The sequence below is a fragment of the Henckelia pumila genome, chromosome 4 (assembly GCF_033568475.1).
Source record: "Henckelia pumila isolate YLH828 chromosome 4, ASM3356847v2, whole genome shotgun sequence".
NCBI lineage: Eukaryota > Viridiplantae > Streptophyta > Magnoliopsida > Lamiales > Gesneriaceae > Henckelia > Henckelia pumila.
In genome coordinates, this window is record NC_133123.1 from 40,358,749 (window position 1) to 40,380,913 (window position 22,165).

Consider the following 22,165-nt stretch of genomic DNA (forward strand, 5'->3'; position numbering starts at 1 on the left):
ATATCCTAATTAGAATGATGTTATACTTGATCTAAATATTAAAAAACTTTGATCAATAAAATATTTTGGGAAAACCGTAAATTTGGTTCGGTATATTTGTCACTTTGCGATTTTGGTTCTCTAAGTTTTCATATTTCAGTTTCAGTCCTGCATGTTCCGATTTTTGGCAATTTCGGTCCTTTTTATTCGAAAATGTTTACGTAATACTGCAACATCAGCACCATATAAGCACTAAATTGGTGCCACGTCGAAAAAATGACTACAATTACCAAAAAAAATAAAAATAGCGAACTAAAACTGAAATTTAAAAATATAAATGACTGAAATCGCAAAGTGAAAAACATATAAGACCAAAAAAACAATTTTTTCAAATATTTTTAAAAATATTTATAGCATTTTTTAAAGTATTTATAGTATTCTTTTAGTAAAGATAAAAATTTATAGAATATTTAATAATTCTTTTGTATACGATACATGGTTCTGAATGCCATATTGTATAATTTGTGCGAGGGTCCGGTCCCGTATAATAAAATTATACTTTTTTCAATCAAATCTTTCACGAGATATAAATATAGTTTTTTAAAATAGTAAAAAACAACAATGGTACCAGGGAAAAATTATCATAAATTAACTGATATGTTATATTATTATTAATTTTTTTTAAAAAAAGTTAAAACAAATTAATATTGTCATCAAATAAACAAGTTAGATTTAAAAAAAAAAGTTAATAGTACTTTTGTATAAAGACAGCATCCCTTGATTTTAACTCCGTCGCAATTGATGCACATCAAATTTAGCAAGATATAAAAAAACACAATTTCAAATTCATCGTCGTTGCTTGGCGATATAAAAGTGGGATTGGATAATTTAATCTAGTCTCATCTCTAGTTTGGTTACAATTTTATATTTTGATTTACATCAATCAATCAAATAATTAATTATTTATCACGTCTTACCGGGTTTATCCGTAGTAAAGTACAAGTCTACACCAGAAATTTAAATAGTCTAATGTTAGCTATTACCAGTAAATTTTAAATACACGGAAGCTCTTTCACAACCAAATTTAACATATTTTCTCATATCTGAACAGCCAAACTTACCAATTAACTTACGCGAAGGTATATGAAAGAGGAATGAGAAACCACGTATAAATACAACTTGAAAGTAAAAAAAAAAGAAAAAAAGTGTAACAAGTTTGCCGCCTAACCTACGCAACAGTGAAGAAGCTTGTGAAAATGGATCAGGGTAGGAATTGAATTCAATGGAAAATACATATATACACACAAGAAAAGTAAAACTGCAGGGACTTCTTACTTCAGTGAACTAGTAGCCAACTGTTGCCGAAACTTGGGTCTTATCGTCACCACACCAGGCCTGGTTTCATCAAAATGATACCTGCACAATGAAGACATCAAGAGTTCAGCAGAAGCTGACGCGTCATAAACTCCCTTAGATCACAATATAAAAGAGAAAGAGCGGTTTCACCTGTTCTCATCGAGGAAGTTTCTGATAGCTGACGGGAGAGCAGCTGCTCCCCGGCTGTGATTACCCTTACCTGGTATAAGTGCTGAAGTGTTAGTGTTTGTATTACAGTCTTGTCCTTATCTTGAGCTACACAATTAGTTCCCCTTTATGGCAAACAACACTCAAAAAGAAAAAAAAAAAAAGACAAAAACTTGGTTGCTGATTTCTGCTCTTGGGTAATTGATTTCGATATATCCACATATCATCAATATTTGAACAAGCAACATATGTTGGCATAAACAAATCATCTCGAGATGCCTTCGGAAAGTTCATCTCAACTTAAAGTAGAGATGGTAATTTAGACGCATAATTATACTGTAGTGCATCTACAAGCTCATGGCATAACTCTTAGTGCAACACAAAAATGAGACATGCAAGCTTCATGACTCAAATAAATTGGTTCCAATCATCTATGTAGTAGTGGGAACAAAATCTCCAAGCAACCCAGAATATGCAATCAACAAATAGCACACCAGAAATAACACAAAATTCATTAGAAAGAAAATTAAAGAAATATCAAGGCAATGTTAACTCTTATCAATGTAGGTCACAATCAAATTTTGGACCAAGATTGCAATAGAAATAATTATTTTGGACGCATGTTGCTTTTAGATTTTTAAATGACGAAGAAGAGTTTAAAAACATAATGTATATCAAAACACACTTTTGTCTCGAAGTTGAGTCGTATATGATGATTGATTGACAAAAGCAATAAAACAAGAGCCATAGATGTCACTGTAAAACCAATATTTCTAAGCTACAGGGAAGATGGCTACTGGATTTACACTTTGTCCTTGGTGACAAAAGAACAGATGATAACTTCTTTAAGGATATCAATTGACATTGAAATTATGTGAGGGTATGATTTCCTCCACATCAAAAACACGTCATGAGCATTTTCAATTTAGATTTCAGACAGAACATGTGGTCATGAGCGAAAACACAAACTTTTCCCTGACAAAAAGCCTGGAAGTTTTCTTTTATTATCGTGGATTACATGATTTCAAGTAATTTTCATGCCAAATAAGTCACTTCAGAAGGTTCAAGACAATGCTTTATTTCCCTGAGGGCATATTTGTAAAAGGTGTTTTGACAAACAGAACTACTGGAAAAAGCGAAAATCAATGTTTAAATACAATTCCATTTCTCAGACGTGGTTATAAAAAAGATGACTGTATATGCTTGCAATAGATTTGGCAGCATGGAAATACAATCCAGAAATTTTCTTTTACCAAACAGTAGCGACCCCAATCATTTATTCCCCAGGAAGAGATAGATACCTGTTATCACTTGTAACAATACTGGCCTCTGCCTCAATGGCTGGTGCTGCATACCAAACTTTTCCTTCTTCACATGATTTAAAGATTGCAGAGATTCAGGGAGCAATAGGCTTGACTTCTTGTTGACATCAGTCAGAGTGGCTAAGCAATTTGACGACACTAAAGATTCCACACTCTGTAAATGCTCCTGCAGGGCTAGAACAGCTTCCGTTGCATGAAGACCATGCAAATCCAGCGTCCATGGATCATTTTTAGAATTCCTGGTCGCTAGGATTTCCTTTGCTGCCTTGGCATTAAGCTTCTCCGCAGCAGTCCAATGTTCTTGAGCTTTAAGGGAGAAATGTCGTGCGAATAAATGATCTCCTCTAAGGTATGCATCGTTCGCAGCCTTAGAATAATGAGATGCTGATCTGATTAAAAAAAACAAGGTAACTTTGAGCAATGAACATAACAAGGAATACATTTAAAGCCAGTCGGTTGTAGAAGTTCTCCCATACTCAAAAAAAAAATTCAGCCTCTGTGTCAATATAATTGGCAATATATGTCTCGCATACATTGATAAACAACGTGCATTATTCACACTAATTTTCAAGTCAATTTAGCCACATTGTATGGGTAATTCCAGCATTCCATTACATCAAAGCTATTATATGTTAATTTATTCTTTAAAAAAAACACATCAAAACTGTACAGGGCAGTCAACGATTTGGTAAAAGTAACTAAAAACTCAATAATGGTCAAATCAGTAAAAGCTTTTTTCTGAACTCTTTTAGGGTCACTTAAACCACATTTGCTTTATGTTAAAGTAGGCAAACTAAAAGCAATGCATTGGATTTTGATAGTTATTTATGTCTTATGACTGGAGATGGTAGTCCACAAGGATAAAATAAATATCACATTGCATGCAGACAGATGTCATCCCAGATCTTGCAACTCACGATCTTCAAAATACAATTTTATAGCAACGTGGGCCAGAAACAAGGGAAGACTTATCACGTGCATACACATATATCCCTCAGAGTTAAAATAAGACGAGGGTAACCAGCATTGATTTCTGACTAGGGACCATCATGGGGTCAATAAATTTAGTCGTCAACATATTTGTGGTTATTAAAAATCTAAAAGATTTGTCCCAAAGGTCTAAGACTCAGAAAGGCTCTATTCTTACATTTCATGGTTAAGAAAACTTCACAAGTCTAGTACCAGAGGCCAAAGGCTCAGCAAGGCTCAATTCATGTGCCTCGGGACCTTGACACAAGCTGAGGTGTACAATAACATGTGATTTAATCCTAAAGCCCAAGTCTTAATATGCTTTAAAGGGTCTGGATTCGGGACAAGAATAGGGATTAGTAAATTCAATGTGAATACAAATAGAGTAATTATATTTTGCTTATAATGCGCACTCATTTAACTATCGTCTATAGAGTGTATGGATTATATGTATGCAATTTACTTTCAATATTTATATTCTAGAATATCATGTTTTCTATGGCTTCACTGTAGCACAGTGTGTGTCTCGCCTTGTCGCAAGGTTCTATGAATTTGATACACATAGCCGTAGTTGGCCTTGCACTTCAAACAGCTAAATATTCATCATATTTTGAACTATAACAGATTCGCAATAGAGAGGAGCACCACACAAGTGGTGGAATATTAAAAGATGACCTTTGAACTGCAGATGAAAACAAAATTCGCTGATGAGGAACTTTTATAGGTGCTAAACTGTCCGATATAGGATAAGAAAAGAATGGGTACATATCCTTACTACAAATTAAAAAATGGTTCTGAGTCTCATATTCACATATGCTGTAAACCCTATAACTAATAGCCAATTCGTGATGTGCAACCAACATTATATAACAAAAAAATTAGGGATCAGATGAGAGAATTACCTTATCATTCTTACTGCATCTTTTCTATGAAATATATAAACATCATCCTCTTCCAGCTCAGTCTCAGGTTCAATGGGTAAAAACTTGGTTAAATCCAGAGACTGACAGAAATAAGCATCACCCTTACATCCTATATTCTTGTCTTTGAAAAATTCATCATTACTAAAGCTCAAATCTGTTCTCTCACCAAAAGGAACATCTTGAAAGGCAGAAGATGTGTGATCATTCCCATAATTCAATTCATTAATATTATTATCTACACCCGCCAATAAATCCTCAATCAAGCTCTCATCCATCAAAGGTGGAAAAGCTTCAAATCTATGATAACTGTCATCCTTGAAAGAAATCTCACGGCTCTGATCACGCAAATCGCTAAGTGCTGTCGGTCTTATAGGGTTGTGATTATCTGGATCAGTTAAGGAGGCAAAATTCTTGGAAGCTGTGACTACAGATGAAAAGGGTTTTTCTAGGAGGGCTTTCTTTTTGTTCACTAAGCTTCCCACACGATTAGGGCCACCTAGTAAGGGATAAGGCTCAGCATCGACTTCACATCCAAACCCTTGCTGCCTCCGCCTTTGCTTAAGGTCAAATTGGGCCCAACCGGATATTCTTTTACTGCCATTCGCATGGCTTTCACTAGAAGATACGCTCATCTCCTTAATCTACCGATCATACGCACATCGACGTCTACATACAACAGTTAGCCGCTAAAGACGTGGACTTTTGATGAAGCACCCTCAATCAAATAACATAAATAGGAAAATGATTATAATAATACGCTAGGAATTCAGAAGCGAGGACAAACTATAGGTGTCTTCCAAAGCGAGAAATTGAACGCAATAACAATGGAAGAATCTTAAAAGAAAAGCAATTTGCAGGACCATACGCTACCGATTAAGGAACAGTAAGAGAGGAGGAGGGGCGTATCAATGGCGCGAAATTGGGAAATCATCCGACGGCCGATGCGACGAGCGGCGATTGATGGGTGCGTCGTTGGGTTACAGAAGCTGCGAGGAAACTGGAAGACGTGTACGTGTAGTCAACACAAGGAGATGGAAGAGATTTGTCGGCGTGTGTGTATGGTTGGATTTTGCTTCCAATTTTTATATTTGACAAATTAGGCATTTAGCCACCAATATTAAAAATATATATGTTAAATACAGGCTTGGCTCAAATTTTACCTAATTCAAATTTAAAATTTTAATTTATCATATTATCCTAAAGATGACCTGGTTCAAAACTAGGGGTGCAAACGAATCGAGTTGGTTTATTAGCTTTACAAACCCCTCGATAAATATTTGATTCGTATTCGAGCTTATCAAATTCGAGCCGAATTCGAACATGTTCGAACTTTTTTTCGAGCCAAAATTATTTTGTTCGATAGTTTGCGAATAGTTCGCGAATCTTAATATTTAATTAATATAATATAATTATATAATAAATCTATATACATTTCGAACCTTTTCGAACATTTCAAGCTTTTCGAACCATAATATCCGAGCAATAGTTCACGAATATGTTCGAATGTTTCGAGCCGAACTCGAACTTTATTTCGAGCCGAGCTCGAACCAAAATATTTGAAATTATCGAGCTCGAACTCGAATGTACTTTTATCGAGCCGAATTCGAACCTTAAAATTTTATCATTATTCGCATCGATTCGGTTCGTTTGCACCCCTATTCAAAACCACTGGTTCCACGGTTCAAAAGAGCTTGATATATAACTTAAGTTTATCTTAAAAAATTATCCCAGTTGTCTTAACTCATGACTCAAGTGAGCTAACCTGTTTTGACTCATCTCGAATGAGTTGCTAAAATTGAAAGTGGGTTGATTCACTTGATTCGACGAATTAAATCCAAATTAACATCCATAACTCTCATGTTTCTCATCAATATAAATATAAAGATGAACTAGACTCCTTGGACAAATCAAACATTTCTATCTCAACTGTCAAATTATACAAAAAATTCGTTAGCCCAACAGGATTGGTCCATCTCACCTCCTAAAATAAATTGGGATTACCTGTCCATCAACTAAAGACGAACGATCCACACGGTCCCAACAGGCAACATCCCGTCAAACACGGATTACAACATCTTTAACCTGACCCACCTCATAACTCATTTTGACATCTCTTTGTTAAATATCATGTTTCTTGATAAAATTACAAACTATTCATGTTATGTAATTTAATTTTGGACAATTTGGTCCAATAATTTTGTCACTTTGTGATGTTGGTTTTTAGATTTTTAGATTTCAATTTTTCATCGGTATGTTTCGATTTTATTGCAATTTTAATTTTTTTTCATCGAAAATGATGATGTGTCAGTACACACGTCTACTCCACATAACGTCGTATTGTCGTCACATCAGCGCTACGTTGGAAAAAAAACTAAAATTATCAAAAAATTAAAGATAACGAACTAAAACTGAAATATAAAAACATATAAGACCAAAATGACAAAAATGCGAACATATAGACCAAAAAAATCAAAATTTTTTTTAATTTTTAATCGTAAAAATTGAAAGGAATTATTCTATGCTAAAAAGGCTATACCTACATAAGTTGTTGAGTATATATGTGCGTGTAAGGGGGCCATTTAAATATATAGGTCTGGTTTTATTTTCAATTCAATAAAAGAGACTTTTGACTTTTTAATTCAGTCAAAGGGTCTTAATTAAGGATAGTTTGATCTTTTTTTTTTTGAAAAAAAAAAATTATGTCCAACACTCATTTTTCCTCATCTCTCCCTTCCCTCTCTCCTTTTTAGGATTCGAACTTGACTCCCCTCTCTTCTCTTGGACTCTAACTACTAGACTTTCCAAGGCGGTCGACCGCTTGGTGTATAAAAGAAAAAAAGAAGAAGAGGAAAAATGAGGAAGGTGAGTGAGAAAAAAAGACAAAAAAAAAATGCAAAGACGTGAAAGAAGAGAAGGAAAAGAGAGAAAACAGTTAAAAGTGAGCGTGAAAAAAGAGAAGAAGTAGAGAAAAAACGCTTAAAGCAAAAGCAATATAGTCTTTTTGATCAAGTCTATTGAATTAAAAACAATACTAGGTCTTTATCCCTCATTTTCACCGTATAAGGGTCTGTGTTGCATAGGCGCAGGCTTCCCCCCAAAACGTTCCTTACAGTCAACTGCTGCTGGCTCTGCCGTACCTCCCCGCTTGCTATGGCGGCCGCCAGGTAAACTGATGGTGTTCCTTGTACATTGGAGCTATTACCATCTTCATATGACTGCTTATCAAACCAAAATCATTTGATTGCAGAAGGATGAGAGGATTCAAGCGGTGGATGAAGCGCGAGGACGTGGAATGCAGCGACGCACTCCACATCTCCTTGTCAGTCGAGGGCGGAGGAGCGCCGTCAATCTCGGTCAAGGCATTGTGCGATTTGACGGAGGGCGACGTCGTCGCCACCATCCCGAAGCGGAGCTGCCTCACCGTCAGGACCTCCGCCGCCAGCCACATCATCGAAGAAGCTCAGCTCGGCGGCTATTTGGGCCTGTCCGTGGCCCTGATGTACGAGAGGAGCCTCGGTCCACAGTCCAAATGGTTCCAATACCTACAGATACTGCCCTCCAGCGAGCCCATTCCGCTGCTTTGGTCCCTCCCGGAAATCGATTCCCTCCTCTGTGGCACCGAGATACACAAGGTCGGTTGCCGTACCTCTCCTGCTTTCCATCGTGCGTACGTGCTCCTCGGTTTACCGATTTCACTGTGGGGTTATACTTTTGGCAGATAGTTAAAGAAGACAAGGCTTTGGTGTATCAAGATTGGAAGGAGTGTATTATTCCCCTTCTGAGTTCAGCTTCCCTGAAACTGAATCCAGAGTTTTTCTCAGTGGATGAATACTTAGCTGCGAAGAGCCTGATTGCTTCAAGGTCCTTCCAGATAGATGAGTACCATGGTTATGGAATGGTTCCTTTGGCAGATCTGTAAGTTCTTTTAACAATTGCTAGCACGCCTGGATACAATATTATAAAGCTATGAATTACATGTAGAAATTTTTTTTTGGTGAGTCTGCTAGCCTTGTTTTCAAAGGTTTGTTCTAAAGAATAAATTTCACATTCCAATGTTTTGTATGTTAAAATAGAATATGGTGTCACTTGATGCTGAGTGGAATAAAAGAATATAACATCTAGTCCAACAACCGGTTCATGATATCTTTCAATAACTTATTTCAGTAACACAGAACCAACATATAGCTCCAATTGATATCTATTTATATACTTTCAGAAGAATCTAACCATGCTATTGCAATCATGTTCACCAAGTTCTAATGTCTACATAAATGATTTTTACAACATTCGATCTATGAGATTTCTCCAAATCCGTTCATCTTACTGGATTAATTTCATGTAAAGAAAAATTGATTTTGAACCAGCAAAATACTTTAACATCGATAAAAGGAATACCTAAAGATTAGAGCTTGTTGAGTTAATGTACAGCTTTTCTAGACAGTGTTTTCTTTGTTCTCTTGTTCTATCCCCGATGCTAAATTCTATACGCATAGTGAGGTCTTTCTTCTATTAGAATTAGAATTGCCTTGAAAGCTGAATGAACTTTGTGTTATCTTATCTCCTTCTTTGTTGATGGAATGAGTTTGTTATGTGCCATGACCAGCTTCAATCACAAGACAGCTGCTGAGGATGTACATTTTACATCTGTATCTTATTATTCAGAATCTGATATCGACTCTGATAATCAAAAGCGAGATTCAGATGATGAAAAGAATGGAGATGATGAACACATGGCTCAGGATTTTCATTCAGAAATGGGTGGTTTTAGGAGTGGACTAGAATTTGAATCATCTTCAGCTTCAGGAAATGACGTGATGGTTATGCAAATGATCATTTGTGAAGATGTAAATTCTGGAGCTGAGGTAGGGACTCCTGCTGCTTGCTGTTCTCTTTTGGTCTTTTATACGTTTATTTTGAGGCTGAAGGTGAACTTCCAAAATTTGTATACCACAACCATAAAATTTCCACCGGCCAGCTTCTCAGCCTCGTCCACACATTTGTTTACTTTTTACTCAACTCAGTGTCCATCCAAATTCAAACCTGGGAATGCGGCAGTTTTTATGTGTGTGTATTTCATTTATAGTAATCTGGGATTTTGCTTACTTTATGATGCCGCTCTATTTACTGCATTTCAGGTCTTTAATACCTATGGATCTTTGAGCAATGCTGCGCTTTTGCATAGATATGGGTTTACGGAACCCAATAACCCATTTGACATTCTGAACATGGATCTTGAAATTGTGCTTCAGTGGAGTTCATCAGTGTTTTCGTGTCGCCATAGCAGAAGAAGGTTGTCTTTATGGAGGAAGTTGGGCTATTCTGGATGTGACGGTCAAAACTCTGTGTATTTTGAAATAACATTCCATGGGGAGCCACAAGTAGAGTTGTTAGTTTTACTCAACATAATCTTGTTACCCGAGGAAGTCTTTCATGAACTTGAGCTTGCATTATTGTCTGTCGGAAACTCGAAACAAATTACAAGTAGACACGGTTTGGAAAAATATAATTTTCTAATTGTAAAAGCTGCGAAATTAAGCAAGGAGTTGTTACTAACACGAAATGTTTGCCAGGCTCTTTTGTCACTTGCAGATGCTCGAGAACACTTTTACGGTCCTAATTCTTTGCAGGATGATATAAAGTCGTTTGATGAGAGTTGTCTAGCCACAGAGCATAAGTTGCATCATTCTCTGATGCTCCGGATTTCTGAGAGGAGGATCCTCGAGAAACTTAGATCTTATGCTGCATCTGGACTTAAATAGCTTGGAGAAGGAAAATAGAGCGGGTGTGATTATTTTGTTAAGGTTCCAGATTATATTTACCAATGATCGTGCCATTTTTTTCCCCTGTCCGATTCATTCACCTACAGGGGAATGGGCACTTGGCGGTTTACTTTACTCTTGGTTCAATTGAGTTTTGGTCTTGATTGACCCAGGATGAGATTTTAACTTCTTTTCAAACTTCAACTGCGTGAACTCCATTTCTCAATCATCCATAACCATATGGTTGTTTACCGTATCTTCAGTCAACTTGAACCAATGAATGAACTCATTATTCTGTCTTTCCTTTCTTTCAGAGACAACTAATGAGTTCATAAGTATCAGGTATTTAATTTCATCTACCTTGAAATTGAAAATTCACAATCCGTGTGGTGTGATTCAACACTAACTATTCATTCAGGAAAGTCTTTTTACCAGGTATCAAAGTATTCTACCTTGAACATCTCCACTTGAAGAGAATAATGAATCCAGAGCAGACGTCTATAAGGGCACAGGAGTGATTTTCAGAGATAGCTCACTCCAAAATACAAGTTGCGCTCAAGTATTTCTTTGTATTATTGGTGATTACACTCCTTTATATTATTCTTGGTTTATTTTGGGACGTCGGAGGTGGAAAAGTAGAAGGGATGACTGTTGAAGTTGTTTGAGAATCTCACTGATAAAGTATTTGCAATGCTGTTGCTTGCCATCCATCCACATTTTTTAAATTCCATTTTTAGGCACATCAACAAATTTTCCTCCAAATTGCTCTAAAACAAGTTAAGCAAGTGATTAATTTGGCATATGGCAAAATTTGTTTATTTCAGTCTGCATTTAGATTATAGTTAAAAGCATGCAAAAAATTGATAAGGAGCAATGGAGATTGGGAGAAAGTTGTGGGGTGACATCTTAACTTCTTTTGTACGTCCTAGTTTTTTTTTAGTAATTTCTTTTGCAATTTTTCGAGAATTAGCTTTTTTTTTTTTCTTGAGCTATTTTCAAATTTTGGACTTATGATAAGAGGAGAAAACTTAAAGGTAAGAACCACTGGTCTTTTGTGATTTTAGGTGGCTTCTCTTTCTTTGTTTAGGGTTCAGGAAGTCTTCCATGTAATTTGGGCAGCTTAACTTCTTTTCGGTTCGGTCGATGCTGGCTTAAGGGTACTGTCCTAAGCCACCGAGAAGATGACATGTGTCCCTCTTTTGTATTTTTATTTTAAATTTGTTTTATAATTAAATTCAGGAACTCCTCTTTTCTTTCTGTTGTACCACTTCATAAATCTGATTGCTCTGTTCAATGCCTTGTTGTCTACCGACTCTAATCTGCTGCTTACACAGTGGGAAAGAATTTGTTCGTCGATTTTTGGTTCATTTTTCCATTATCATTGTAGTTTCTTTTCTGTATTCAGTATTAATTTACCGTCCTTTTTTGTTGATCTTACTACTATATTCCTGCTCTGATCAGCTCCAGTTTACAAATATGAAATACTGTATATCCTTCTGCCATGATTATTTGTTATAAAACCGAATAAAAATTTCATTCACCTTCCAAATTTTTATTGAAGTTTTATTTTATCAAAAATCGTTTACGTCATACTATTAATTAGACCCAAAATAGTTACATATGAATTAATCAATATGCCGATGTGGTTTGATGCAAAATTTTAAGGTAACAAATACCAAAAACTTTAGTTTCAATATAACATCACAGTTCATTTGGTGTCACGTTGAATACTTGGAATGACATGACGACGTTTTAATTCAAAGGAAATCAACATACAAATGTTCTTATCTGTTAGCTTTTAAAATTATTTTACATTCAAAATGATGTTCATTTATACTTACTGAAAGTTGTTCAACTTCAATCATCTTCATTTTAACGTTTATGAAGATTAATTACATTAGGTATCAACTTGCCATTAGGTGCCAAAAATATTGAAACAAATTGATATACAATAAAAGTAAATATTAGAACTTAAATTGATCAAGTCATAAATAATTATCGAAGACTGAAGCTTAAGCCGTAAAAAGTGAAATATTTTAGTTCTTATTGTTACTTCTTTTTTTTTTTTACCACGAGTTTTATGATAATTTTGAATTATTAAAATTTTAATAAAATAAATCCTTTTATCTGTAAATTTCATTATATTTCCATTTGAATATTCCATTGATTTTCAAATGGGACAAAATTAAAAACTATTAGCCAACACTTAAGTATTGAGTATTGTATTATTCATAAAACAAATGAAAAGGAAACATATTAAATATATAATTAAAACTTTTATAACAATATGTAACTAAAACTATAACTGACTCTGATCAATAAATATTGTAATTGTGACCATCTTTATTCGATTAAATAACAATACTAATGTTTAAGAAATATGTATATATATATGCATTTTGTATATAAGATTTTTATAGCTAAGTAAATAAAGAAAATAGGCATTCAAAATAAATCTACCTGTCTCAGATGTTCTTACTTTATTTATTCTAGCTAAAAAGGAGTTATTGTTCTAAATTAATCTTAATTATCCTATAAAAAGGATAAATAACAAGAAGTTTCCTGCTCTAAACTAAAACGAGATAAATCAACTTTTTTATTGAATATGAAAACATGTTAATTTCAGCATTTTAACTTTCGAGTATCTGTATCTAAATGGAATGTGTGCGTGTGTGTTCTCCATTTGAATATGAACAAATCATTCAAGTATATTATAATTATTTTGTATGGAAAAAAAAAAAGCCTCAAGCGAGTGCAACAATTATAAATAAATAAAAAAAGGTGTAAATGACGGTCCTCATGAAATTACTCCATTGGACAATTATTTATCAAAAAGTTTTTGTAATATTTAAATTTAATATGAATTTTACATTTTTATATAAAAATAATTAATTCCATATTATTCTTAAAAATATGGTTAAAAATACACACAACCCGTTAATATAAATCAATAATTAAATAAAGAGTACGTATCTTGTGAGACAGTTTTTCGGATCAATATTCATGAGACGGGTTCATATTTACAATAAAAATAATATTTTTGATATAAAAAGTAATACTTTTCATAGATGACCCAAGTAAAAGATATGCTTCCAAAAAATTGATTGTAAGACAGTTTCATATGAGTTTTTGTAAAACAAATTTTGGAAACTTCATTGATATACCTCAATAAAATGATCTCCTTGGATGAGCTGACATGATCTCCTTGGATGAGCTGACTAGCCAAGCTAACAAAACTCCTCCAACGGATAATGAGCTGTTGCTGACCTGAAACCACTAACAAGAGTGTTAAGGGAGGCCGAAAGGTGTTCCGGCGTATCCCCTCCGATGCTCAAGTCAGATGCTAGGATAGCAAAATATAGTGAGTGAAGTATGCGTATCGAAAGAAAAAAAAAACTGGGCCCAAATAATGAAAGTGAACCTGGTATTTATAGGAGAGAGTTCCGAATCTTACGTCTACCTTCCTTATCAAAAACCCAAGATTTTCGGGATCACATTCCCGTATATTTCGGCTAAGATCTCGCCCGAATCTTATCTAAATAAGGAAACATTGACACACTTGGTCCGAGCTGAATTCACACCAGTAATTGATCCTAACATCTTAGTTAGCCTCCTGAAGTTGTACTAACTTCATCCCGAGCTAACCTTCTGCTAAAATAATGGGAGAGCCTTGCCGAGCTTCCCAAGCCTCTGCATTATTGCATTGATCTCACAATTGATGCCATGTTAGGGAGAAAACTTGGTCCAATCCCAAAGCTGAGATCCCAAGCTTCTGAGCTGAGCTCTCAAGTTCCCGACCCGACCTGGGAAATATGGCGAGCTCCCTTGGCCGAGCTCCCGAGCTCTCTTGGCCGAGCTCCCGACCTGACCTGCCAAATATGGTGGGGGAGCTGGGATGAGCTATCCCTCGGCCGAGCTCCTGACCTGACCTGCCAAATATGGTGGGGGAGCTGGGCTGAGCTCCCGAGCTCATGACCTAACCTGCCAAATATGGTGGGGGAGCTTGGTCGAGCTCCTGGTTGAATAACAAGAGAATTTCGAGCTTAGGGTTATCGATGAGCTGAGCTAATTTCCTCCTGGGGCATCATTCATAATTTTTTGTGTTCATAATACAAACGATCGTTTATAACGCATGAAAATCGATGTCAAAATTGTTTGAGAGGAGATTTCACGATACATTCAATTTATATGTTATTTATCCTATTAATTAATTTAATATAACTAAAATTATATTTAAAAAATAAAAAATATTTTTTTCATTCTTAAATTTGTTGTAAATTCGCTTAAGAATAACTACATAAATTTTCAAGTTACTATCAATTAATTTAATATAACTAAAATTATATTAAAAATAAAAAATGTTTTTTAATGCTTAAATTTGATCTAAATTGGCTTAAGGGAGTGTTTGCAATCACTAAAAAAAAGTGATTGTTAGCTTTTGGATTAAAAAAATTATTTTTGTGTGTTTCTTAAACCTAGATTATGTGTGAGCTTATGCTTAACTTAATTGAAATCCAAAAGCTAGTCATGTGGTGATTATGATTCTCCAAAAGTGATTCTAATAAGAAGGTCATTGTTAAAATCAATCTAATCACTTATTTATCAAACACTACCCAACTTTGATTTTTAGAATTTCACATTTATTTCCAAACACTACTAACTTTTGATTTTTCTTAACTTTTTTTATAATTTATAAATTAATCACTTCTACAAAAGCACAATCTATTGCAAACACTTTCTAAATTTGTGAAGGTAGCGTTTTTTAGAATCTTGTATATACATGTGTAATAATAATAATAATAATAATAATAATAATAATAATGGAAAGGCCAACAAAACCTTGGTTACTATATAAAATAATAGCGCCGAGCCCAACCTGCCATTTGCAAACTTAGCGCCAATCCACACGGTTTTGATCCTCTCCTCGATCGTTGATCATTTTTCGAAGAAGCCTTGCACTAAGTTTCTCCATCGGAGATCGTCTTCTTGCAGTGCGGATAGATATGGTAACACATCAATACCATTTGCGATCTTTCATGGCAGAATAGATTACTCATGCTGCATCGTTTTCGGTCAATTTTCATCTAATCGTGTTTTTTCCCCTCGATTAGGGTTTATGGAATTTTTCAAATTTATGTGGTTCTTGCTTCTATTTTACAGTCCTTTATTCTGATTGCGCTGTTATTCCTGTACTTTTTCTTTTTGTGGATTTCCCAGAACTAACCGAATCTGATTGTAATTTATTATTCCTCCATGAAAGTGATGTTTCACTGATTGGATAGTTATTTTGTGATGATTTTTAATGCTAAGTTGTTAAGTTCACTTTGGCAGCTATGGAATATTATACAGGTGATGGGAATTAGGTTTAATGGATGTGGAATGTGGATTCGATTACGTGAAATACTAAAAGAAATTTAAAAGCCATCCATGTTTATTGAAAAATTTGTCATTTTCTGAGCTCTGTAGAAACGGAAAAACGAAATTACTCCGAGAGCTGTGAACTAATTATTGAGGCTTGTGATGGGTCACCCATCTGATGGAGGTTTTTCGATGTATAGATAGGTAGATAGATACAAACTGCCATAGTTTTCTTCAAGTTTTCTTTGCCGCTTGTAGTTCATACTTATGTACATTTGGTAACTTAGGGTCTTGTTGCCCAGTTTCATCACCGCTTCTTCCCAATTTCTCTCTCACCGCACGCTTTCATGTATTTCTGAACTCTATTTGGTAACCTTTCCGTTAGTCAGCACATTACAAAGGGATGTCCAGGAAAGACAAACTCAGAGGATCCCATCACGGGGTGACTCCACAGAGAATAGAGGAGATAAAGAAAGCTTTTGTCAATGTTGATACCGATGGCTCCGGTAATGAAGTAACTAAAGTATTAAGAGTGAAATACACAGTGTTTTTCGTCTTTGTCTTACTTTCTTATGGACATTATACTCTACAGGTAGCATTGATGCCAAAGAGTTGAATGTTGCGATGAGGTACGAGTGTTTACGTAAAAATACTTTGAATATGCTGGAAGTGAATAATAAACTGACTTGGTTCTTTTCAGGGATCTTGGTTTTGAAATGTCAGAAGAGGTAATCGGTAATATGAAAACTTGACTTAATGATTATGTTTTTTAGGATAAATACTTATTTGTTTCAGTTTGAAAGTAGAGGATAACCATTACATGATGTGTGTCTACGAACTGACCCTCCTGATAAAGAAACAAAGTTTGTTGTGGCCTTCGGATTTGCGTTAATTTTCTGAATGTGCTCTTAATCTTTACTGATACAACACTCCCACCCCCAAACGACAGTTCTCCTAATGTTAAACATTTTTGAAAAAGAACAGATTGTTTAACAGTTGAGTGTTTTTTCAGGAAACTAACAAAATTATAACTGAAGTAGACAAGGATGGAAGTGGTGCAATCGAGTTTGATGAATTCTTTCACATGATGACATCCTTATATATGGAAAGGGACATCAAAGAAGAACTCATGAAGGTCTTTCATATAATTGACCGAGATAAAAACGTGAGTTGCTGAGGTTTTTTACAATGTGATACTTCTTCTCATTAAGAACTAATTATTCATTATCTGGATGCAGGGGAAGATTTCTTTTGCGGATATTCAGCGTATAGGGGGTGAATTGAATGTAAAATTCACAGAGAACGAGATTCAGGGCATGATCGATGAAGCTGATCGAGACCGTAAGTTTGGTTTATTTCCACTTGCATTGCAGAAATGTATTTCAATGGTTTGGGTATCTCAATTCTTTGCCCATGTAGAGTCTTGCCTCTTTTTTTATTTTTTTCCACATCATTTGTGCGTCAATTATATGAGTCAATACATGCACACTCTCCCGTATTATTTGCTTTTCACAGTTTTTTAAGTCAAGCTTCAAATTTAAGCATCTAGTTCAGCTGTTTTATGTCCACGGTAGCACAAGGGTATGGGGTAATTCATAATTGGAAGGTAATTTTTGGTTTCATGTAAGTTTATGTGGTATGCGCCTTGGATGAATGTGTTGCTGTTGATTTGCTGTTGATTTTTGTTACTTTTATAGGTTCATCTCTATTTGTATCTCTATCTCCCTCCCTCTCACACGCATACGGATTTACTTGTGTATTTGATAATTCTCTGAAGAGTCTGAACGATCCTCAGGGGAAAAAAAGAAACTGCATTTTTCCTCCATGAATATTTTATCTCTGCTCTTGGTCGAGACTTCATGTTTAAGTTTTTGTTGTATTCTGTACTTCCCTTTTTCGCCTTTAATTTCTTCTTGGAAGGTAATATATGGGTTTATTTAATGTGAATTGTGAAACGCACAGGTGATGGCGAAGTTAGTGCCGAGGAATTTATGAGGATCATGAAGAGAACCTCATATGGCGTTTTTAGAGATGTAATTTAAGCGCATATACATTCAGCGCCTGTGAGATGACCGCTTTCTCGGGTACGTTTTGAGTCAAGTTTCAAATTTGTCATCACCACCACAAACCATAAACCATTTCTGTTTCTTGCTGTTCGACACAATGTTAAGTTATCTGTGGGTGTCCTATAACATACGTAAATTAAGTTCAAGTTTTTGTTGTCAACGACGATTGCATCTGCTTGAGTATTGTTGTTTTTGTTTTTACGGGCAAACAATAAGGATAGACAAAATCATGAGTGGGGGGGAATAATGTCACGGGGAAAAGCCAACATTCACCTAGTGTTCTCTTACTCAAGGCCCTGTTCTTTCCGTATGTACAAATTTTCACCAGACCACGAGTAAAGGAATAAAAGAACCATAAATTTACAAGTCACAAAACTCCAGTGTCTGTTAAAGCTTATCCCAAACTGTCTTGAACGCAACATCATCCACCACCTCCTTCAATTGGCCCTGGCATCCGTTTGTTCTGTAAGTTCCGGCTAAAAGTCTGCATCTGTGACAATAGAACTTGGCGGGAACGCAATCTGAGTCTGGAATCCCTGAACATCTGGTGTGCTTCCACACTCCACATACATCACATGCTAACATTCTCTCCCCATCGTCATCTTTAGCACCACAAAAGCAGTCCACCGTCCATCTTTCAACACCCTTTTCTGTCCTGAACCTATTCAACCCGCTTTTGCCATGGAAATGCCCTCGAATCCGTACAAACTGAGTAGATCCTAGCAATAGCTTGATTTGGGTGGATTCATCAACACCACCATACCCGACAAGTTCATCAGCCTGGAACCTTCTGAACATCAAATATACATCTTGGAAGGCTCTGGTTGCTTCTAGCTTGAGGTCAGCAATGGTGGCATCAGAAGAGAGTAGTAGTAATTCGGGTGGAGGATTGGGGTTCTGTTCCTCGGTTTCTTCAATGAGGTCCACCTCACATAAAATCATGATTGTATTTGGTTTATGAACAGATAGGACACCCTCTGGTATATAATCTTTCACAAACTGCTTGCAGTCGAGAATCTTTGTAGCTGATGCGCATGCAAGGATTCTTCGAGCTGGAGGCAAATGAGTCACCATTGTTTCAGGGTGCAGCACACACTCGTAAAAATACTTGAGATCCCGCAAAAGACATTCTTTCGAGGGTTGGTTAGCAATTCGGTAGCCGCCCAAGGCTGTGTTGTCGTCAAGAACGGGCGGGGCTCCTGGCTCCAGCCTGAATCAAATAAAGAGGGTGAGTTGATCCTCATTTGCCAAACCCATATACAGCACCCACAACAATACCAGAACAGGGAAAAAACTGAAAATGAAGAATGCTAACCTGTATTCCATGACACCAGAACTACCGATATTCCGGGCATTGACAACCATGCCTGGAGCGGCCTGTTTTCCCTTGAGCTCTTTAAGGCAGTAATCCAAAAGCTCTGGACTGCCCACTTTGCAAACAGCGCCTCTAAGAGCCCGCCAACTCACCCAAGTTGATGGAGTAACAGCACGCAACACTTTGAACATGGTTTCTTCTACACGCCTAATGTCAACAATAGTCCATGAACATAGAGCCCTAGAGTCTATAGTTTTGGGCTTCTTGCAAGGAAAATCGTCGGCTTTATGAAGAGGATGATTGCCATCATGGATCAAGCTAATCAAAAAACAGAAGAGATCTCTAATATTTACAAGCTCCAGCTCTGAAATTGACTGATAAAATGCAATCAAATCCTGCAGCCGTGTTCGAGGTTTGCGTCCTTGAGATTGAAACAAGGATAGAGGCAAAAATGAAAGGTGGCCAACAGCCAATTTATAGTCATCCATAGTCAGCGAAAAGCTACCAGCACCAAACTGATAGCCCCAATCTCCATACCATGGATGGCCTTTGACTACAGCGTGAAGCAGCCGGAAGTCTAATCCATGCTTCTTCGACACGTCCATCACACTCACTTTTCTGCTTGTCCATCCAAGAGGGAAACCAAGTTACAAATGTCGTACCAAAACAATTTTCAAAATGCTGTTTTAATAAAGATTGATGAAAGGTGGGTATTCAAACCTTACACCCAACATCCCGCAGAGCCGATCCCAAAAATTCATTATACGACGGCCTGAAAGCACCCTGGAGCCACCTTCTCTACCATTGACTCTAAGTAGATGCCCGTAGCCGTTTGCATGAATGACACCATGTAACAGATGCGAGGTATTCTCCAACTGGTGATACATCCAGTCTTCAACATCTTCAGTAGTCATTACATGGCTGCACGACTTACACCTGAAGGAAGAATAACCCAGGACCAAATCAATATCCCGAATGACCACAATAAACACAATGATGGCAAGAAACATCACCCAATAATCGAAACCAAATCATTGTATCTAAAAATAAAACCTACAATATCCACATCATGGGAGTAATCAAGATTATAAACCAACTCCACGAGGGTCATATTATTAGAAAAACAAACTCCAAAAACCCATTCGAATTAATTATGATAAAGCAGTTTTCACAAGAACTATGTTTCCAAGAATTGTCGGCAACATCGAAACGGGCAGGGTTTCAACCTTGAATCTGTCATAAGAAGAGCATCCCCGCAGCCGGCACACGTCTTATTATAGCCAGCGATCGAATTCCCATCTGCTTTAATTATGAAATGGTATCGCTTTGCACTTACTGGGTTAGTGCTCCATCCTGAATTTAAAAACAAAAAATCATTATTACTATTATATAAAATAATATATATGCAATATTATATTTAGTCATTGTCGTGATGAAAACAAAAAGTCAAAGATTGGACATAGTTGAGTAGGCGTGGAAGACAAGCTATTCATGTTATCATCCAACGGATGCGACAGCCTGTGAAAAGACCCCTATAACCTCCTCCAAACCCACTAGTCAGGTCACATGCCTCTTAAATTTAGGAGGGTAAAAGGGTCAATCCACGTACAAGAACATGATTGGGCCCCAGAAAGGCAATTTCTTAACCTTCTACTTCAATCTTCATATCTCATTTCATAAATAACAAAAATAAAAAATAACTACAACATTCTTTTATTAATTAATTAATTATATATATAACACATTATTATTATTGTTACTGTTTAGTTAAAAATATATCAATAATTTGTTATTGCATATTTTTGTCTCATTATTTTGAAATTAGATACTAACAATTATGCATTTTCTGTTAAATTATCTGGGAAATTAAATTATAGAATAATTAATAGTTACTATACTGAGAAATCGAGAAATTTCGAATCCGTGTGGAGACTCACCCACAACACGGCACTGGTCGCAGTACACGGATCTGGATCTGGCGACGTCCTCCTCCACGACGTCGAGGCGGACGACGGCCGGTCCTCCGTCGTCGGCGACGAGGTCTCCCACGCGGAAGAGGACCTGCCACGTCAGAATGTGGGGAAAGAGAGATGAAGGGGGCGGCAGGAGCGCGTGCTTCGTCAGCAGCTCCCTGACCGCAGCCCTGAAGGGAGCGCCGTACGCCGGCGAGGCTCTCTCGGCGGCGGTCGGGAAGGTTAAAAAATCGCTGAGGTCAGCCGTCACCCTCCTCTTAACCGCCCTCTTCATCGGCCTCCCGTTCACCACCATGCTTTCTCCGGTCAGATCTCGGCGCGTGAGTCACGATTCCTCGCACCAAAGTCTCGGATCTGGGTCTTATCAGATCGGACGGCCGGATTTGGAGAGCGTGAGATTAAAATCAAGAATAAATCAAGAGAAATAAATTGGGGAAAAAAAGAAAAAAGAAGCGTACAGAAAAATATGGAGGGGGGGATTGGGGGCGGTAGGTGGAAACCGAGGGTGTTTGGGAGGGAAGATGAGAAGTTTCAGGGCTTTTCTGTCCTTTTGTATAATTTTCTTTTTCTTTTCCCCTCGATTCTCGTGATAATTAAAGTCGGTTTAATAATAATAATAAGAATAATAATAGAAATACAAATATACAAAATATATTTATTGACATATATATAATATAATATAATATAAACAGACTTTTATGATTCTTTTTTTTTAAAAAAATAACTAAAATCGGATCGATTGTATCTTTTATTGTTCGACGGACCGTGACAGAATTTTTAATCCACATAATTAAAAAAGGCATTATTATATATTTTTTAACATCTTTGATAAATGTGGAAGAAAGAAGAAAGGCAATAATTGATTTAATAGGAATTATTGAGAAGTATAGGTGGGAATATGATTTGTCGAAAATGGGCCTCTGGTATTTGAATATTTGGAAAGATTGGGGAGAAATTGCATCCGAATTTGGTGTCAG

General features: G+C 36.3%; 4 protein-coding genes across 11 annotated transcripts; 2 read left to right on the forward strand and 2 right to left on the reverse strand.

The window, feature by feature from the left end:
• Positions 1–1,103: 1,103 nt before the first annotated feature.
• Positions 1,104–5,784, reverse strand: LOC140863916 (uncharacterized). Its single transcript, XM_073267707.1, has 4 exons — positions 4,697–5,784; positions 2,805–3,214; positions 1,486–1,555; positions 1,104–1,395 (listed from the first exon to the last, which is right to left on the reverse strand). Exons 1-4 carry the CDS (start codon positions 5,347–5,349, stop codon positions 1,311–1,313), a joined length of 1,218 nt encoding a protein of 405 aa, XP_073123808.1. The 5' UTR covers positions 5,350–5,784; the 3' UTR covers positions 1,104–1,310.
• A 1,978-nt stretch (positions 5,785–7,762) lies between these two features.
• On the forward strand, positions 7,763–11,184 carry LOC140862981 (ribosomal lysine N-methyltransferase 3). Of its 7 annotated transcripts, none has more exons than XR_012143811.1 (5): positions 7,763–7,881; positions 7,965–8,632; positions 9,321–9,579; positions 9,853–10,818; positions 10,895–11,184. XR_012143811.1 is itself a non-coding variant. In XM_073266043.1 (5 exons), exons 1-5 carry the CDS (start codon positions 7,868–7,870, stop codon positions 10,474–10,476), a joined length of 1,479 nt encoding a protein of 492 aa, XP_073122144.1. In that variant the 5' UTR covers positions 7,763–7,867; the 3' UTR covers positions 10,477–11,184. The 7 variants fall into 7 exon arrangements, 4 of the variants coding, with proteins under 4 accessions (XP_073122144.1, XP_073122145.1, XP_073122141.1 ...); XR_012143810.1 differs by having other exon boundaries at positions 10,900–11,184; XR_012143809.1 differs by having other exon boundaries at positions 10,912–11,184.
• Positions 11,185–15,329: 4,145 nt separating this feature from the next.
• On the forward strand, positions 15,330–18,101 carry LOC140863527 (probable calcium-binding protein CML13). Of its 2 annotated transcripts, none has more exons than XM_073267010.1 (7): positions 15,330–15,482; positions 16,220–16,340; positions 16,427–16,463; positions 16,535–16,562; positions 16,847–16,999; positions 17,073–17,175; positions 17,797–18,101. In XM_073267010.1, the coding sequence occupies exons 1-7, from the start codon at positions 15,480–15,482 to the stop codon at positions 17,874–17,876; spliced, it is 525 nt and encodes a 174-aa protein (XP_073123111.1). In that variant the 5' UTR covers positions 15,330–15,479; the 3' UTR covers positions 17,877–18,101. The 2 variants fall into 2 exon arrangements, with proteins under 2 accessions (XP_073123111.1, XP_073123112.1); XM_073267011.1 differs by having other exon boundaries at positions 15,341–15,482; positions 16,224–16,340.
• Positions 18,102–18,141: 40 nt separating this feature from the next.
• Positions 18,142–21,703, reverse strand: LOC140863526 (PHD finger protein At1g33420). Its single transcript, XM_073267009.1, has 5 exons — positions 21,153–21,703; positions 20,442–20,568; positions 19,936–20,151; positions 19,216–19,833; positions 18,142–19,110 (listed from the first exon to the last, which is right to left on the reverse strand). Exons 1-5 carry the CDS (start codon positions 21,481–21,483, stop codon positions 18,288–18,290), a joined length of 2,115 nt encoding a protein of 704 aa, XP_073123110.1. The 5' UTR covers positions 21,484–21,703; the 3' UTR covers positions 18,142–18,287.
• Between the last annotated feature and the right edge of the window lie 462 nt (positions 21,704–22,165).

Excerpts from the sequence above, each read along its gene's own strand:
- LOC140863916 (XM_073267707.1), bottom strand. The coding sequence starts at position 5,349 with ATGAGCGTATCTTCTAGTGAAAGCCATGCGAATGGCAGTAAAAGAATA. Across the intron at positions 3,215-4,696 it reads GATGCAGTAAGAATGATAAG|ATCAGCATCTCATTATTCTA; the intron begins GTAATTCTCTCA and ends TTTTTTAATCAG. Across the intron at positions 1,556-2,804 it reads ATTGTTACAAGTGATAACAG|GTAAGGGTAATCACAGCCGG; the intron begins GTATCTATCTCT and ends CACTTATACCAG.
- LOC140862981 (XM_073266040.1), top strand. The coding sequence starts at position 8,010 with ATGCAGCGACGCACTCCACATCTCCTTGTCAGTCGAGGGCGGAGGAGC. Across the intron at positions 8,633-9,320 it reads ATGGTTCCTTTGGCAGATCT|CTTCAATCACAAGACAGCTG; the intron begins GTAAGTTCTTTT and ends TGCCATGACCAG. Across the intron at positions 9,580-9,852 it reads ATGTAAATTCTGGAGCTGAG|GTCTTTAATACCTATGGATC; the intron begins GTAGGGACTCCT and ends ACTGCATTTCAG.
- LOC140863527 (XM_073267010.1), top strand. Across the intron at positions 16,341-16,426 it reads TGTTGATACCGATGGCTCCG|GTAGCATTGATGCCAAAGAG; the intron begins GTAATGAAGTAA and ends TATACTCTACAG. Across the intron at positions 17,000-17,072 it reads TAATTGACCGAGATAAAAAC|GGGAAGATTTCTTTTGCGGA; the intron begins GTGAGTTGCTGA and ends ATCTGGATGCAG.
- LOC140863526 (XM_073267009.1), bottom strand. The coding sequence starts at position 21,483 with ATGGTGGTGAACGGGAGGCCGATGAAGAGGGCGGTTAAGAGGAGGGTG. Across the intron at positions 20,152-20,441 it reads CTTCTTATGACAGATTCAAG|GTGTAAGTCGTGCAGCCATG; the intron begins GTTGAAACCCTG and ends TTCTTCCTTCAG. Across the intron at positions 19,111-19,215 it reads TCTGGTGTCATGGAATACAG|GCTGGAGCCAGGAGCCCCGC; the intron begins GTTAGCATTCTT and ends TATTTGATTCAG.